The sequence below is a fragment of the Hemiscyllium ocellatum genome, chromosome 45, assembly GCF_020745735.1.
Source record: "Hemiscyllium ocellatum isolate sHemOce1 chromosome 45, sHemOce1.pat.X.cur, whole genome shotgun sequence".
NCBI lineage: Eukaryota > Metazoa > Chordata > Chondrichthyes > Orectolobiformes > Hemiscylliidae > Hemiscyllium > Hemiscyllium ocellatum.
The window spans coordinates 23,330,890-23,349,838 of NC_083445.1; the positions used below are offsets into that span (position 1 = coordinate 23,330,890).

Here is an 18,949-nt window from a genome sequence, read left to right on the forward strand (position 1 = left end):
CCCCCTCGCCCCATCCCCCCTCTCTCTCCCTCGCCCCATCCCCCTCTCTCTCCCCTCGCCCCATCCCCCTCTCTCTCCCCTCGCCCCATCCCCCCTCTCTCTCTCTCCCCGCCCCCTCTCCCCCTTCATCCCGCCCCCCGCGTCCTGCCCCCTCTCCGCCTTCGTCCCGCCCCCTTCCCTCGCCCCTCTCTCTCCCATCGGCCCGCCCCTTGCCCCCTCTCTCCCCTCACCCTCTCTCTCTTCCCTCGTCCTCTCACTCTCCCCTTGCCGCCCCTCGGCCTCTCTCTCTCCCCGCCCCACCTTCACCCCGCGTGCTCTCTGTCTCTCTCCCCCTTCTGCTGAGCTGGAAGTTCCCCTTCCCTCACCTCACCCTAGTTCCAAACTTCCAGCTCAGCACTGTCCCCATGACTTGTCCTACCTGCCTATCTTCTTTTCCACCTATCCACTCCACCTCCCACCGCCCCCGACCTCTTAGCTTCATCTCCTCCCCCACTCACCTATCGTACTACTCTGTCGTACTTACTCCCCGCCCCACCAGCTTATCTCTCCACACTTCAGGCTCTCTGCTTTTATTCCTGATCAATGGCTTTTGCCCCAAACGTCGATTTTACTGCTCCTCAGATGCTGCCTGAACTGCTATGCTCCTCCAGCACCACTAACCCAGAGACACAACTAAGTCTACTTAGCTGAATTTGCAGATATATATTTGCAGATGCATTCTGTTATGTTCGAAAAGCACACAATCATATGCAAGCAGTCAACGTGACATTTTTTTAAATTCCTACTTTGGAAATAAAACCAGTCTGACTCCAGATCGGGATACAGATAGATTCTAATCTCATACTTTTCATGCATTGTCTGAGCTGAGATGTAACATTTTTATCAGCTGATAAAACATTAAGTTGTCTTGGGATGTGACTTGAAAAAAATTCTAGGACTTACATTTTAATTAATCAAAAGCTGCATCTCCATTCTATGTGATAAAAGACTTAAGAACTATCCAGGTTTGTCTAATACATTTCAAAGTGTCTTACAACTGATGCACTTTTACTGATAAATTCTGTGTTCTATATGCTTGTCCCAATAGCTACCTGACAAAGGAGCAGCACTCTGAAAGTTTGTACTTTCAAGTAAACTTGATGGATGATGAACTGATGTTGCGTAATTTGACACAATGAGTCTATGCTCGTCCACTATGAGATATTGATGGAGAGGCTCCACGGGTCTGACAGCGTCTGTCAGAGAGAAATCATTGATGACAAACTCAACTGGACTCACCATAAAAAGTGGCTACAGGAGCAGGTCAGAAGTTACAAATACTGTATGTCATTCACCTCCTGACTCCTCAAGCCTATCTACAGGAGTGTAATTGCATACACCCCACTTGACTAGATGAGTGCAGCCCAAACAACACAAGAATCTTGACACCAAGGTCAAAGCAGCCCACTTGATTGGCACTACATCCATGAGCATCCATCTTCTCCACCACCAACACTCAGTAGCAGCAGTATGTACTATCTACAAGATGCACTGCAGAAATTCACCAAAGATTGTCAGACAGCATCTTCCAAACCCATGACCATTTCCATCTGGAAGAACAAGGGTACAGATGTGTGTGAACACCACCACACTCAAGTTCTCCTCCAAGCCAGCCACCATCCTGACTTGGAAATGTATCACTGTTCCTTCACTGTCTTTGGATCAAAATCCTGGAATTCCCTCCGTCATGCCATTGTGGGTGAACCCACAACAGGCAGACTACAGCAGTTCAAGAAGACAGCTCACCACCACCTTCTCAAGGGCAACTGGGGACAGACAATAAAATGCTGGCTCAGCCAGTGACACCCACATCTCACAAATGAATAAAAAGAAATCTGATCTTCCTTCAGAATCAGTCTATAGTGGTCCTTGTGCTCCACTGGAGCATCCTCTGACCTTTCAACTAAAATCTATCACTATAATCATAACTCACTATTACCATCGCATGGTCTTAACTGACCTCCCTGTTCTGAAAAGTTACGAGATCTGAAACTTGTATCTCCCCTCCATTTGGCGCCTTCTTACTACAATGAATCTCATCCCCAGTACTGTACTTGGGATCTAATGAAAGAAACCTAAACTCGGAGGTATCGATGACCCGAAGAGTAGCGTTTCTGCCTTTTTTTTTCTTTATTTACCTTGTCTTAATGTGACTGCCTTCCGCCATTTTCTTCCCCCCTTTGCCGCCGGCCGCTCAAGAGCGCGGGGCACCATGGGAATAAGGACGGGTTGAGAAGGCTGCACCAGTTTCGAGCATGCGCACCCACTCCCCCTCCTGCAGTAGCTATCGGTCATTGTAGTTCTATTTGTGCTGCGCGCTCGCAGGGAAGACCTGTAATGTCGATTCTCCTGCTCCTTGGATGCTGCCTAACCTGCTGTGCACTCCACTCTCGATTCTGATCTCCAACATCTACGGTCCTCTCCGGGTTTTCGAGGGGAATGAGCGGTCATCCTCCGCTACTGCGCGCGCATCGTCTGCAACTCTTCGTCCCTGTCCTCACCCCGCGAGCCGGCGCGAGGTGGCGCTTTCCCAACTGTCAATAACGGCCCCTTTTCGGGCAGGGCGGGGCGAGGCGAGGGTTTTCCGGAAAGAGCCGAATAAACCCGAACGGCCACCCCAGAACAAAGTTCCCGGAGGTGCGGGACGAAAATCGGCCAGGGCAGACTTCTCCAGGTAAACATAGGTACCCAGGGTTGTGTATGTGAAAATAGTCGAGGGAGAGGTGGAGAAAGGGACAGGTTACCTGGTGTGGCTGTCCTCCGGGCTTAGGATGTTCCGTGTTTGTGAGTGAGCGAGTAAAGCTTTACCTGGGCGGGGGCGGCCACTCAGGTGAGTGTCTCAGGTTTGAGCTGCCACCTGAGCGAATAGATCAACGCAGTCTCCAGGTGATTGACCAGACTCTCAACATTGAAAGCGCTTGGCTCCAGCTCACTCCCTGACATATGTTAATATCTCTTGGAAAGTTTCTGTCGTGCCTTTAAAAAAAATCTTCATAACGTCTTCTCACTTCAAGTTAGCAAAGACCCTTTTCAGAAGGGGTCTTTCTTATCCAGAATCCAGTTGTGGTTCTGTGGTTCTCCAGACTACCAGGATTCTCGGTCTTGATCCTGTCCTTTTTGAGGTTCGTGTTTTTTTCTGTTTTTGTTTTTGCTGTCATCTTTTCAGATGATTAACATCTGTGGATTTCTTTGTGTCTGTCCTTTGAAAACTTCACACAGGTAATCAACATGCATATTCTTTGCAAATTTCCTCCTCTGCTTCTTTTGTGTCTTATATTGTTTATTCTATTCCAATAACTATCTCTGTTTAATGTCTGTTCTAGTAATGTGCCCAAACTAGTGTACCTTTTTATGATGCTATGCACTAAATTGCTGTTTTTCTGCATCTATTTCTAGTACTTCATTGTTAGCTTTTTTTGTCAGTGTGGGATGTGTGGAATGACCTATTCTATGTCTGCCATGTGGAATTTTGATTAGATATGTTGGCAAGGCATATAGCATCGCAATGTTCTCTTCCTACAATTCAAATTTATTTTATGTGTCAGCATATCTCTTCTGACAAAGTTTCCCTTTGGAGCTCTTTGGGATGGGTTACGTGAAGAGGTAGCAGTTTCAGTCACCTATAATCCTACTAGCTGAATTGACAGTGATCAAAAGAAGCCTTTATTTTTAACTCTGAATTGCTAGTGTGTTGAGGGAAGTGTTGTTCCAGGAAGTGTATGGCTTAATTTAGAAAGCCTTTGTTACTGACAACAGGTGAAATGCAAAAATAATAGCTGGCATGTCATGTGGTAATTGGTGTATGTGCAAATATATTGGTGGGGGATGGGAATTAAGTGACAAATGTAACAATTGGTTTCAACAAAACCAACAATTGTGACCATTATAAATTTTAAGTTACTTCAGAGGATTGATCACAGGTTTAAAAACTGCATCTAAGGACAAAAGGATAACAAGAGACAGAATAGGGCCCCTTATAGATCAGCAAGGCTGCCTATGTGTGGAACTGCAGGAGATGGGGAGGTACAAACTGAGTATTTTGCATCAGTGTTTATTGTGGAGAAGATATGGCCCCATATCTCGAGAAAGATATACTGACCCTGGAGCGTGTTCAAAGGAGGTTCACAAGAATGGTCCCAGGAATGAAAAGCTTAACATATGACAAATGTTTGAGGATTCTGGGTTATACTCAATGGAGTTTAGACGTATGGGGGAAATCTAATTGAAACTTGCAGAATATTGAATGACCCGGACAGAGTAAATGGTGGAAAGTTGTTTCCATTGGTTGGAGAGACTAGGACCGGAGGGCATAGCCTTAGAGTAAAGGGGAGACCTTTTTAGAACAGAGATAAGGAGAAACATCTTCAGCCAGAGAGTGGTGAATCTATGGAATTCGTTGCCACAGAAGGCCGTGGAGGCCAGGTCGTTGAGTATATTTAAGACTGAGATGAATAGGTTCTTGAGGATCAACGGTTACAGGGAGAGAATGGAGTTGAGAAACGTATCAGCCATGATTGAATGACAGAGCAGACTCGGTGGGCTGAATGGCCTAATTTCTGCACCTATATCTTATGGTCTTATGATATGGAGGATATAGAACATGGGGAATTAAATACTGATGTATTGAAAAACGTCCATATTACAGAGGAGGTGATGCTGCATGGCTTAAAATGTGATAAAGGTGGATAAATCCCCAGGACCTGATCAGGTGTACCTAGAACTCTGGGAAGCTAAGGAAAAGATTGCTGGGCCCATTGCTGAGATATTTGTATCATTGACAGCAACAGGTGAGGTGATGGAAGACTGGAGGTGGTGCCACTATTTAAGGAAGATGGTAAGGAAAAGCCAGGGAACAATAGACCAGTGAGTCTGACATCAGTGGTGGGCAAGTTATTGAAAGGAATCCTGAGGGACTGGATTTATGTATTTGTAAAGGTAAGGACTAATTAGGGATGGTCAACACGCCTTATTAACTTGATTGAGTTTTTTGAAGAAGTAACAAAGAGGATTGATAAGAGCAGAATGGTAGACTTCAACTAGTTAGCAAGTTTAGATCACATAGAATACAGGGAGAACTGGCCATTTGGATACAGAACTGCAGAATAAATTTACAAGGATCTCAAGGTCTCAAGAATCTGAGTTATAGAATGTGTTTGGACCAGCTAGGAAGTTTTTCTTTGCAGCTTATTGGACTGAGTGGGATCTTCTAGAAATGTATGAGATCATGAGGGGTGTGGAATGGGTAATTGCACTCAGTATTTTTCCCAGGATTGGGGAATCGAGGACTGGAGGGCATCGGTTTAAGGTTAGAGGGGAAAGAATAAAAGGGAACCTTGAGGGGCAACGTTTTTTGCAGAGGGTGTATTGCGTATGGAATAAGCTGCAAGCAGAAGTAATTGAGGTGGGTACATTAACAACATTTAAAAGGCATTTGGACAAATACAAGGATAGGAAAAGTTTAGAAGGATATGGGCCAAGAGCAGATAAATGGGGTTAGTATAAATGGACATTTTGGTCGGCACAGACCAGTTTGGGCTGAAGAGCCTGTCTCTGTGCTATGACTCTGAGAAATTGGAGATGTTCAGGTCTGGCGGTATCTGTGGAGAGAAAAGAGTTGACCTTTCAATAACTCTTCAATATATCACTGGATTTGAAACACTTTCTCTTCTCTGATGCTGCTAAACCTGTTGAACTACTCCAGGAATTTGTTTTTCTTTGATTGTGAGAGTCATCTCTAACTTCAAAAGAATTCCATTCCACATTTTTTTTTTGCCTTTTGGTATAGATTTCTGTCCATTTTTATGCAGAATGGCATGCTAACTCAATTCTGGACCAATGTTGGAAGATGTGGAGGTAGTCACCTTGGGCCTGACAACTTTAATATGTTAAAAGAATGTGAACAAGTTGTAGCTGCCACACAAGTATAGAGGATGTAACTTCCTGTGTAATACCGCCCATCATTGTGGTTTGCTGCAATGTGACATTCAGCATTGGATAACAGAATACAGACAAGGAACATTTGTTAAAGGATTGGGATATAGCCCACTGAATGAGTAAATAACTACCTAAAGATAGCTGGGAATGCAATAGGTAGATAAAGGTGGGGGTGAAAAAGGTGGGGGTGATAAAGGGCTTTGAATGGTACCCAGACCTGCACCGAAACATTGCAACTTTACTTGCAGCATTTGCTTTTAAGTTGCCTGGCAGGCAGCTATGATAAAGCAAGAATGGAGTGCCAGCCTTTTTTAAGAAGGTTATACCCAAAACATTGACTTCTCCACCTCCTGATGCTGCCTGGCTTGCTGTGTTCTTCCACCCTCCTGCTTGTCTACAATAATTAAGTGAGCTTCCATATCTAATCACCTGACTGTTTTTTTCTATAGTGACTTGAAATGCCTTGTGACTGCATGCCACACATCCAGAGGAAATTGATATATGAAAAGGAGAATGTGATAGTGAGCATCAGAAGGCTTTATTGCTGTTCTGATGCTTTCTAACAAAGGTAGTTGGCTGGAGATTTGGCCCAAGGGCATTCACTGACTTTCACTACCCACCACACCAAAGTCCTATGTATGGTTGCAGAGCCTTGTTATCAATATTCTAAATTGGTTTAGATTTTATTGTCACATGTACAGAAGTACAAGAGCACAGTGAAATGTATGTAATGTGTGCACACATCTTGGGCACAAAGATAAAAATTTAAGCATTACCTTCATAGAATAAGTAGAAAAATAAATAAGATAAAGTCCTTTAATAGACAAATAAAGGAATAAAGGTCAAATTTCAACAGTTTTTGAGTCTGGGAGATCTCCGCTGCCTTTTCTTGATATTGCCGCCGCAGATACTGGGGGACCTCCTTGACTGCTTGCTCTTCCTGCATTGGGCTGCAATACCATTGCTGCTGCTACTGCTGCTGAAGCCTCACTGATCTCCTGCTGCCTGTGAAACAGGCAGGATCCACTTACACCAAGAGTCCATGTCAAACGTCCAAGCCAAGATATTACCATGCTGGGCCAAGAGATCATCATCTGCTGCCGAGAGGCCAAACCGAGAAACTACCATGGGCTGCCGAGTGACCGGGCCAAAACACTACCACGTCAGACCAAGAGACTGCCATGGGCCAGACCAAGAGAACGGGCAGAGACACTGCCACTCTGAGCCAAGAGACCACCTTGGGACGCTGAGAGGCCATCTTAGGCCTGGCCAGGCTGAGAGGACGCCACACCAGATCCGTGCTGAGGCCAGGAGAAAAGAGAGGAACAAAAGAGAAAGGAGTTGATAAGTAAATTAGGCAAATTAATACAGATTCAATATTAATCCTGGAATATTTCTAGATGTGTGACTGGTCATCTTGGGCTGTACGGTGCATTTCAAAATTGAAATGAGTATTAGTTTTCTGTGTGTGTGTGTGTGTGTGTGTGTGTGTGTGTGTATAGTATGCATCTGTTCCACACCAATTAGTTCATTGCAGATAGCTAATACCTCTGCTGACTGGTTTTATTACAGTAAGAGTTTTGTCATGAATGTTGAACACAGCCTTTAGGAAGCCTGTTACTTGTGAGGCTGTGATGACTGATGGATTAAGCTCAGGTGGCTTGTCAATGTTATCACAACTGTGAACTGCTTCATTGCCTTGGAAACCACTGTCTGCAGCTGTGCTGTTTAAATTGCACACTTGCAACATTTACCATTTCTGTTTACTCTTCTTTATCATCTTTTTATGAATTTTTGTCTGAAGTGGAACAGTGGCTTATGATTGAAAGACCAATGGCACTGCACTTTACAACACTGCAAAACGTGTAATGTGAGAGACTTAGCAGGGTTTAACTGGTTGTTAGTCATCTAATGTCAGGGTTCAAGTGAATTTGCTTTCTTTCTCGAATGTAATTTGAACATGCATCTTATTTTCAGAATGCTGAAGATATTTTTAATTGCGTAACACACGTTTTGAGATTAAAACAAATTTGCTTATGAAGGTGCAGTCATTTAGTTTGATTCACCTTGTTCAGTTTGTACATGACATGTTATGTCTGGGAAGATTGTCAGTGTCAGTATTATACTCCCAATTAAACTGTGTTATTGATCCACCTAAGTGCTTTCATTTGGGTAAAAAGTGAGGTCTGCAGATGCTGGAGATCAGAGCTGAAAATGTGTTGCTGGTTAAAGCGCAGCAGGTCAGGCAGCATCCAAGGAACATGAAATTCGACGTTTCGGGCATAAGCCCTTCATTTGGGATCTTGAAATGAAGATTTAGCATTATAGAGTTATAGAGACCTACAAGGTAGCCCTTCCCAATTTTCCATTCCATAAAATTGAAACCAGAAGCATGGAAAAGCAAATAGGATTGAGTTGCCAAGGCTTGGAGTTGAAGTGTAGAGCCCCTCTGTTAGAAGTTCACACCGACTCTCTGAGTATCCCAGTCTAACCCTGTAACCCTGCATTTCCCCAGGCTAATCTACCTAACCTACATATCCCTGAATACTATAAGCAACTTAGCATGGCCAGCCACCTAACCTGCACATCTTTGGACTGTGGGAGGAAACTGGAGTACCCAGAAGAAACACATGCAGACCTAGGGAGAATGTTCAAACTCCACAGACAGTCTCCCAAGGGTGGAGTCGAACCCAGGTCCCTGACAATGTGAGACTGCAGTGCTAACCACTGAACCACCATGCCATTATATAAAGGTGATATTGTAAAGGGACAAGAGATCTTCTGTTGAAAGGCACACTTTGTGTGAATTTAATGAAAGCCCCATTTGAAAGCTTTCATTTGTTTTTCAGGCGCTAACACACAAATTTCCTCGATTTTTCTATTTTTGAATTTCAAAAAATGACATTTCCAAGTTTTGTTTATCCTCTGTGATGAAGCATTCTTTCTCACAGTACAGTACAAATTAAAATGATTCATAGTTGTATTGCCATTACTGATTGCAGTCTCATCCTTGGAAGGAAGATATTTGTGGTTGGTGTGGTTTGTTCATGTGTTACATGACAAAATTTTGATTACTCAAATATCATGAGACCGCATTGATGAAATGTTGCACGGCTTTTATTTTTAATGAAGCCAAATAAATTGACTCTTCTATAGAATAATAAGGGAGTTGTTCAATTTCTCTTGCCCTAGGCTTTTTAAAATACATTTTATAGTTTTATGGCAAGTGCAGTGTTTTCGGTTAGTAATGATTTAATCATTAATCATTAGATTTCACTTACGTAGTTTGAGGTGTTGCTCATTTCATGCTGGAAGATGTCAGCTGTAGCTCAGTAGTTGGTAACATTTTTCAGCCCTGACTCAAAGTTGCGAATTCAAGTGTCACTCCAGGAACTCAGCACAATAGTTATACAAGTCCTGAAAGAGCTGCAGTTTTGGGTGTGTTGTCTTTCTGATGTCACTTCAAACCAAGATACTGTCTGACCCTACATGTAATATGAAGGATGCAGCAGTAGTTTTTTGAAGAACAAAGGAGGCTTCTCCCATCTCGGTATTCTGTTCAATATTTATCCCACAGTCAACATCAACACTTAACAGATTATCAGGTTAATGTAGAACAGTACAGGCCTTTCAGCCCTCAATGTTGTGCTGACATTTTATCCTACTCAAAGACCAAACTAACAAACTACCCTTCATTTTATGATTATCCATGTGCCTATCCAAGAGTCGCTGAAATGTCCCTAATATATCCGACTCTACTATCACTGCTGACAGTGCATTACTCTGACATCTCCCCTAAACCTTCCTCCAGTCAGCTTAAAATTATGCCCCTTCATGAGAGCCATTTCCACTCTGGGAAAAAGTTTCTGGCTATCCATCTATGCCTCTCATCATCTTGTACATTTCTATCAAGTCACCACTCATCCTTTGCTGCACTGAGAAGTGCCCTAGTTCTCTTAACCTTTCTTCATAAGATATGCCCTACTCTCCAGACAGCATTATGTTAAATCTCCTCTGAACTCTCTCTAAAGCTTCCACATCCTTTCTAGAATGAGGCGACCAGAACTGAACACAGTACTCCAAGTGTGGTCTAATCAGAGCTTCATAGAGTTGCAACATAACCTCGCAGCTCTTAAAACTCAATCCTCCTAATGAAAGCTAACACGCCATTTGCCTTTTAACAACCCTATCAACTTGGGTGGCAACTCTGAGGGATCTATGGGCATGGACCCCAAGATCCCACTGTTCCTTGACACTGCCAATAGCCCCACCTTTTAACCCTGTTATCGGCATTCAAATTCGGCCTCCCAAAATGAATCACTTTACACTTTTCCAGGTTGAATTCTATCAGCCACTTCTCAGCCCAATTCTGCATCCTTCAATGTTGCAACCTACAACAGCTCTCCACACTATCCAACACTCCTCCAACCTTTGTGTCACCCTTCCACTTCCTCATCCAAGTAATTTATAAAAATCACAAACAGCAGAAGTGTTTAAGAGCCCAGAAAGATCCCTGCGGAATACCACTAGTCACCAAAGCCCAAGCTGAACACTTTCCATCTTCTATGGGCCAGCCAATTCTGTGTCCAGACTACCAAATTTCCCTGTATCCTATGCCTCCTTACTTTCTGACTGAGTGACCACAGGAAACCTTATCAAAAGCCTTGCTAAAACCTATATACAACACATCATCCAACTTCGATGTGTTTTGTCATATCCTCAAAGAATTCAGTGAGGCTTGAGGCATGATGTGCTCCTTCCAAAGCCATACTAACTACCTCTAATCAAGCTATACTTTTCCAAATATTCAGAAATCCTGTCTCTCAGAATCCTCTCCAATAATTTGCCCACCACCAACATAAGACTGATTAATTGATTGGTCTGTAATTCCCAGGGATTATCCCTATTGCCTTTGTTAGTTAAGGGAATAACAACATTTCCCACCCTCCAATCATCTGGTACTACAGTGGACAGTGAGGTTGCAAAGATCATTGCCAAAGGTGCAGCAATTTCTTCTCTCCCTTCCCATAGGAACCTTGGGTATATCCCATCTGGCCCAGGGGACTTATTCTCATTGTTTCTCAAAATTTCCAGCACACTCTCCTTCCTAATATCTGCCTGTTTCATGCAATCATCACAAACAACAAGGTCCCTCTCGCTAGTGAATACTGAAGCAAAATATTCATTAAGGACCTCCTTTGACTCCAGGCACAAGTTCCCTCCACTATCCTTGATCGGCCCTACCCTCACTCTGACCATCCTCTTGTTTCTCATATGTGTAGAACACCTTGGGGTTTTGCTTAATCCTACCCGTCAAGGCTTTTTCATGTCCCTTTCTGATCTCTTAAGTCCATTCTTCAATTCCTTCCTGGCTGCCTCAACTCTCTAGATCCCTTTCTTATCCTTGCTTTCTCAACTATATTAAGCATTCTTCTTCCTCTTGACTAGATGTTCCACATCTCCTGTCATCCAAGGTTCCTTCATTCTGCCATCCCTTCCTTGTCTCAGTGGGACAAATCTGTCCAACACTCGCAGCAAATTTCTGTCGTGCATTTCCCTGAGAATATATGTTCCTAATTAATGCCCCAAACTTCCTGCTTTTATAGTATTGTAATCTCCCCCTCCTCCATTTAAATATTTTCCGACACCAACTGTTTCTATCCCTCTCCACGACTATAGTAAAGGGCAGGGAATTGTGAGCACTATATAAAGTAGAACACATTGCAAGCCTAAAGGACAGTCCTAATGACTGTGGTTTTGATGTTTTAACAGTATGATGAGTGGCACCTGTTTGAAGAGTTTAATCAACAAACTCAGGTACTTGACTTGCTGCAGCATTGCAATCCTTTTATCGTCACTAAATATGGAAATCTCAATTGAAAACAAAGGTAGTGGCACTTTAATATGGGGTCACTGGTATTCTGCTGTTTTCTCACTGGTACATGTCAGAAGCAGTGTTCTCCAGGCTTCATTCATTGTCTTCCTCATGTGAGTCTCTTTTTACAGTTTTCAGCAGAAGGCAGCAACAAAATATTAATACCTGTGCATTATTCAAGCTTAGAAACAGGAAGTGGCAAATAGATATAAATAGTTGTCCAATGGCTTTCCTGCAGTGAAGCTCTTTGGCTTTCCTCAGTAAATGCCCTCCTTGGCACAGCACAGATGGAGTGCTTTGAGGAGATAACTCATTTCGTGGATTAAAGGGAACCATGGAAATACTGTACTTAGATTCCCAGATGATGTTTGATAAGGTGCCAAAATCAAAGGTTATTGTAGCCTATTAGTATGGTTAGAAGGGTCTTTTTCATATTGAGAAGATGTAACGAGTGTTGTGCCATAAGGATTAGTTTTGGGATCTCAAGAGTTTATGTAACTGACCTAAATGAAGGGACAAGTTTTGTGACCAAATAGGCTGATGACAATGATAGGTAGAAAAGTAAGTTGCGAAAAAGACACAAGGAGGTTACAAAAATATATAGATAGGTTTAATGAGTGAGAAAAGATCTGGCAAATGGAGTACAATGTGGGAAAATGTGAGATTGTCCATTTTGGCAGGAAAATTAAATAAAATGCATATGATCAAAATGGAGACACAGTTCAGAGCTCTGAAGTGCGGTGAGACCTGAGTTCCCTTGTACGTGAATTGCAAAAAACATTAATATGCAGGTATATCGAGTACTTAGGAAAGCTAATAGAATGCTTTAATTTATCAGAAGAAGAACTGAAGACAAAAGTCGGTATGTTATGCATCAATCACACAGAGCACTGGGGAAACAAAATCTGGAATGTCGTGTACAATATTGGTCACTTTATTGAGGAAGAATATAAATCCTTTTGGGGCAGTTAAGCAGTTTAGTACACTAATAGTTGGAATGGGCAGATGAATGCACATAGTAAGTATCAGGAATAAGGTAAGTTAGCTTGTGGCACAGTTCAAAATTGGCAAGTATGACATAATGGGCATCACAGATGTGATTGCAAGGTGATCTGGATTGAGAGCTGAATATACATCCTATCAAAAATATAGACAGGTGGGCAGAGGGGGTGGGGTTGCTTTATTACTACTGAAAATGTGTTGCTGGAAAAGCGCAGCAGGTCAGGCAGCATCCAAGGAGCAGGAGAGTTGAAGTTTCGGGCATGAGCCCTTCTTCAGGAATCCTTTTTAGCTCTGATCTCCAGCATCTGCAGTCCTCACTTTCTCCTTGAATTTCATTTGTTCGTAATAAAGCAATCAATAGTAAGACAATAAGTAGGTTGGATTGTTTAGAATGGGTGTGAGTAGAATTGAGGAACCACAAAGGCAAAAAAAAACTAGAGTTATGTACAGGCCTCCAAACAGTAATCCGAAGCTAGGGCATCAGATACACCAGGAGATAGAAAAGATGTGTAGGAAGAGCAAAGTTACAGTGATCATTGGAATATGCAGCTGGACTGGGAATCTGGTTGTAGTGGATTGCAAGAAAGGAATTTGTGGAATGTCTACGAGATGGCTTTTCGGGGCAGTTTGTGGTGGAGCCCACCTGTATTCCTGATGAAGGGCTTTTGCCCCAAACGTCGATTTTAGTGCTCCTTGGATGCTGCCTGAACTGCTGAGCTTTTCCAGCACCACTAATCCAGAATCTGGTTTCCAGCATCTGCAGTCATTGTTTTTTACCTAGAGGAGCCTAGCAAGGGAAGACAGAGGAACAGCAATGGTAGGAGTTTCTGGGAGTAATTCAGGAGACACAGCAGAGATTCATCCTTAGGGAAAAGAAAGATGGTACAGGGAAGATGAGGCAACCATGGCTGATGAGGGAGGTCAGGGATAGCATAAAAGCAACAGGAAAGTATTTAATGTGGCGAAGGGCAGTGGGAAACCAGAGGACTGGGAAGCTTACAAAGACCAACAGAGGGGAACAAAAAAAGTAAGGAGGGAGAAGATTAAATATGAGGGTAAGCTAGCCAGTAACATAAAGGAAGACTGTAAGAGTTTCTTTAGATATATAAAGGGCAAAAGAGGACATTGGGCTGCTGGAATATGACACTGGAGAGATAATAGTGGACAAGAAGGAAATGGCTGAGGAACTGAATAATTATTTTGTCAGTCTTCACAGTCAACTGAATAATTTTGTTGTCAATACTATCTGTGTAGATAATGGCAGCTGTGTTCCCCTCACTAAGTTTGACTTTGACTTTGCTTCAAATGTATTTAATTAGCTGCACAGAACTTCGGGTCATTCTTCAGTCATGGAAGGCGTTACAGAAATGCTATTCTTTGCATCCTGTTTTGGCGCAATTTTGTCATTTGCTTTGTTATTCCCTGCTTTAACCTGATACTTTTATAAGTAGCATTGGTATCGGGGAACTTGTATTCAAAGAACTGTAGATGCAGGTTAAATGCTGCAATAAAATGAGGAACATTAGCTTGTCAGGCCTCGAACCGAGAGAAGGTTGAAATGAAATCTCTATGGCTGTTGTTGATTTGTGGTTGAAAATGTGTTGCTGGTTAAAGCACAGCAGGTCAGGCAGCATCCAAGGAATAGGAAATTCGACGTTTCGGGCATAAGCCCTTCATCAAGAATGAGGAGAGGGCGCCTGGCAGGCTAAGATAAAAGGTAGGGAGGAGGGACTTGGGGGAGGGGCGATGGAGATGTGATAGGTGGAAGGAGGTCAAGGTGAGGGTGATAGGCCGTAGTGGGGTGGGGGCGGAGAGGTCAGGAAGAAGATTGCAGGTTAGGAGGGCGGTGCTGAGTTGAGGGAACCGACTGAGACAAGGTGGGGGGAGGGGAAATGAGGAAACTGGAGAAATCTGAGTCCGTTGATTTGTGGTTACTGAGTCACAGTGTGATCTGGGAGGAATTACTTCAATTGTTGACTTATGGTTTTAAACTTTCTAAATAAACTTCAGTCCTCAAAAAAAAGACTACTTTTTCTTAATCTAGTGCTCACCAAAATGTGTTTTGCTATTGCAAGATGTGAAGTAGATGCCAACCCATGCTGAAGTCAAATTCCCAGATATGTGCTCCCCTGAAAATGGAGTCCTTTTTTCTTTACGGATTTTTTTTAACGATGTATAACTGTTCTCATTCCATTCTTCTGCAACTCTTCAACTTGTGATCAGCTGCCTATGCTGTGTTCTTCCATTCCTAGCCCACCATGCCAATGAAACTTCCCCACTGCCTGAGGCCTTTATTTCAGCTTTTTTAAAATTTTGTTCCTGCCCCCCACATGCCCTTTATGATGAACAAATTCTGATCTGCTCTTGCTCCCTGGACACTGTTTCCATTAACCTGCTAGGAGAAAGTGAGGACTGCAGATGCTGGAGATCAGAGCTGAAAATGTGTTGCTGGAAAAGCGCAGCAGGTCAGGCAGCATCCAAGGAGCAGGAGAATCGACGTTTCGGGCATGAACCCTTCTTCAGGAACATTTGTCTTAACATCAGCAAATCTGTATAAACGAGACCCTGAGTGATAACGTTCGTGGCTGTTCCTTTGTTTATTAATTTTACCATGTTTAATTCTGACCTCGGAACGAAATTCTGTATCGAATTAACTTCTCTCCCGAATTATTATCCTTTGCTATTATTTGTCTAGTTCAGAACGTGCAGTGCTTTCATTAATGTTTGTTTGTGACAGTAATGCCTTTGTAAATCTGTGTATAAAAATAGTCTGTTTATGATAATAGGATGGAGTAGCTGGCCAAGGCTCTTGAAAGAAGAGCGATTTTTTTTTTAACTCTCCTGGGTTATTAGAATGCAGTTAGCCTGGCTTATAGGTATCAGTGTTATGTTGTAACAGTTATGCTTTTAATGAAAGGGATAATTAAACTAAACTGTCTGTAAGTTTTTTTTATTCCAAGCCACCAAAGAATACAATCTCTGGGACGAACCATGAGAGAGGCTTACCAGTTGAGTTCATAAGGAATTCCCTGGGCTGTCTCATTTGTACTTTACACTCCCTCGCCAATCCGTACTTTCTTTAAAAAAGTACGGATTCAGAGTCCTCAACCACTCCTCATACAACCAGCCTTTCATCGTCAGGATCATTTTTATAAACCACCTCTGGACTCCCAACACACATACACACCCTTCTAGAGACATGGAGCCCAGACTGTTCACAAGATTCCAAAAGCAGTCTGACCAGAGCCTTATATAGCATACCTCTGCTCTTATATTCTACCTGTCTTGAATTGAATGCTAACATTATATTCGCTTGACTAACTGCCAAATAAACCTGCATGTTAACCTTAAGAGAATCCTGAACTAGAACTTCAAAGTCCCTTTATGCTTCAGATTTCTAAAGTTTTTCCCTGTTTAGGAAATAATCAACATCTCTACTGTGGGGTTGTGTTCAAGTAACTCTCAAAACTGAAAGTGCCAAAAATAGAATCACAGTATAAGTTCGAGGTTGCAATAAAATCTCCAAATACTGTTCTTACAAGAGCCCCTTTATACACCGTTTTTACATACATTAAAATTTCATTACTATGGTGATAGTTTTTTATATTTCTAGTACACAAAGGTTTGAATGGCTTCTGTCCTGGGAGACAGGAGATGGGTTAAAACGTGTGCTAAGTGCTGGCTGCTACTTCTGATGGGATGTCTGCCCGATTTAGTTGCATAATTAGAAGGTGTTAGTCCTTTTGCCTTTTTAAGTTAGGAAATATTAGTAAAAATGCTAGGCCTATATCCTCTAAATAAGTTAAATATTATACCTGAACTTAATAAAAGGATATTAAACTGATTACTGCAGCTGGGTTGTGAGATTTATTCACTATTTGCAGGTATGAGCATCATTCATTCATGTAGTTTCATGGAAGCGCTGTTTTGTCAGTTAGTTTCTGAAAGGGATAATGGCCCAGTTAAAAGGTATTTAACAGGTACTTAATAATAGTCTCCTGGACCTGAGTAGATTAAGGACTGATTGATATTATGATGTTTTGGGGAAACTTGGTAGGGATGGTATTGTCCTGTATGAGATGGTTGGTGAGGGCTGATTTAATATTATAATGTTTCGTGGAGGCTTGATGGAGATGGTATTGTTCTGTATTCTGAGGTAAACACTGCTTATAATGTACAGTAGAACCTCAATTATCTGAACGAGACAGGCGGGGAATTTTTTTCAGATAATTGGAAATGAGTGGTAATTTAGGAGCGCCAGTTATCCGCAATGCACGCAATAATGGTTTGAGTGACAACTGAATGCAGAGTGACCTAATGCTGTTCTTACGGGACCTTGAGATCTTGTTTGGATAATTGATGTTCAGATAACTGAGGTTCTACTGTAATAGGTTTGAAAGGTTGTTTTTAAAGTTGGATACTACAGTAAATAACGGGGTTAGTAAAGAATTATGAATGGGAACCCCGTATTAATGAATAGCCTAGAACACAATATCTCATAACACAATGTCTCACAGCGCACCCCCCCACCCCCCCTTTGATTGAATTGAAAATGTTTCGTAGAGACTTGGTGGGGATTGTATTGTTCTATGCTACAATTATTCAGAGATAAATACTGCTTGGAGTAAGGGCTGATAAGATGCGAAAATGTAGTACAAAGAAACCTCGGTTACCCGGTATTCAATTATCCAAATATCAAATTATCCAGCAAGATCACAAAGTCCCAATGCTTGGCTAAACTATATTATCCGGCATTCGATTATCTGAAATTTGATTAACCGAATGAAATACTCCCTGCCTGTGTCCTTCGGACAATCGAGGTTCCTCTGTAACTGAGGTTCTACTGTAATGGGTTTGAAAGGATTGTTTTTAAATTTCGATACTACAGAACCAGAGTTTCATGAGTGAATGAAACAGTGTTATAGTAAATAACAGGTTAGATTAGATTACTTACAGTGTGGAAACAGGCCCTTTGGCCCAACAAGTCCACACCGACCCTCAAAGGGCAACCCACCCAGACCCATTCCCCTACATTTACCCCTTACCTAACACTATGGGCAATTTAGCATGGCACGGGGAGAATGAGCAAACTCCCCACAGAAAGGTTGCCTGAGGTGGGAATTGAACCCGGGTCTCTGGTGCTGTGAGGCAGCAGTGCTTACCAATGTACCACCGTGCCGCCCCAGTTAGTGAGTGAATGAATGAATGAATGGGAGCACAGTATCAATGAAAATAGCAAGCTGGTGAGTGAGCTAATAAAGATAACCTATAACATAACATTCCATAACACAATATCTCACAGTACTTCCTACCAAAGGCATAACCTCTCTCTCCTTCCCACATTATATTCCACTTCTTTGCCTCTTCCAACCTGTCCAAGATCCTCTGCCTTCCAGCTTCCTCAGCACTACCCACTCCTTCATCTATCTTTGTGTCATTTATAAACCAAGCAACAATACTCTGTGCTTTCATCTTGATTGTTAATGTGTAAAGTAAGTAGTTGTGGCCTGAACATGGATTCCTGTGGAACTGGCTGCCATCCTGAAAAAGACTCCTTTTATCTCCACTCTCAGCTTCTGCCAGTTAGACAATCCTATATCCATGACAGTATCTTGCATGGGCTCTTAACCTATTCAGTAGCCTCTTGTCAAAGGTCTTCTGGAAATCCAAATAGATCACACTGGCCTAACTTTGTCTAACTTGCTCATTATTACTTCCTCAAGGATTTCTAACGGATTTGTTAGTCATGACTTCTTAAGGCAAAGCCTTGTTGACTCAGCCCTATATTACTATATACTTTCAAATGATCCACAATCTCATCCTTAATAATGGACTCTGAAATCCTACCAGCAATGGAGGTCAAGCTAATTGACCTACAGCGTCCTGTCTTCCATCTCCTTCCTTTCTTAAACCAGGGTGTTACATTAGCCTTTTCCCAGTTCTCTGGGACCCTCTATCACTCCAGTAATTCTTGAAAGATCATCATAGCTTGTACAATCTCTTCAGCTATCTCCTTCAGAACTCTGAGATATAGTCCATCTGTCAAGGTGAATTATCCACCTTCAGACCTTTCAGCTTCACCAACACCTTCTCCTTATT

General features: G+C 42.4%; 2 protein-coding genes across 6 annotated transcripts in view; one reads left to right on the forward strand and one right to left on the reverse strand.

Moving 5' to 3' along the window:
* The window catches only part of LOC132835969 (kinetochore-associated protein DSN1 homolog), a 34,589-nt gene extending 32,037 nt beyond the window's left edge, over window positions 1-2,552 (reverse strand). Inside the window, exon 1 of one of the 2 annotated variants that reach the window (XM_060855134.1) lies at window positions 2,412-2,552. In XM_060855134.1, the coding sequence (XP_060711117.1) occupies window positions 2,412-2,449 (38 nt within the window). In that variant the 5' untranslated portion in view covers window positions 2,450-2,552. Of the gene's footprint in view, window positions 1-2,177 lie in introns of both variants that reach the window. The other variant, XM_060855135.1, reaches the window with a different exon arrangement.
* mvb12a (multivesicular body subunit 12A) overlaps window positions 2,328-18,949 on the forward strand; it is a 44,998-nt gene continuing 28,376 nt past the window's right edge. Inside the window, exon 1 of one of the 4 annotated variants that reach the window (XM_060855139.1) lies at window positions 2,328-2,713. The gene's annotated coding sequence lies outside the window, so the exon portion shown is untranslated. Of the gene's footprint in view, window positions 2,714-2,773; window positions 2,870-2,923; window positions 3,162-18,949 lie in introns of those variants that run through there. The other 3 variants (XM_060855136.1, XM_060855137.1, XM_060855138.1) reach the window with 3 other exon arrangements.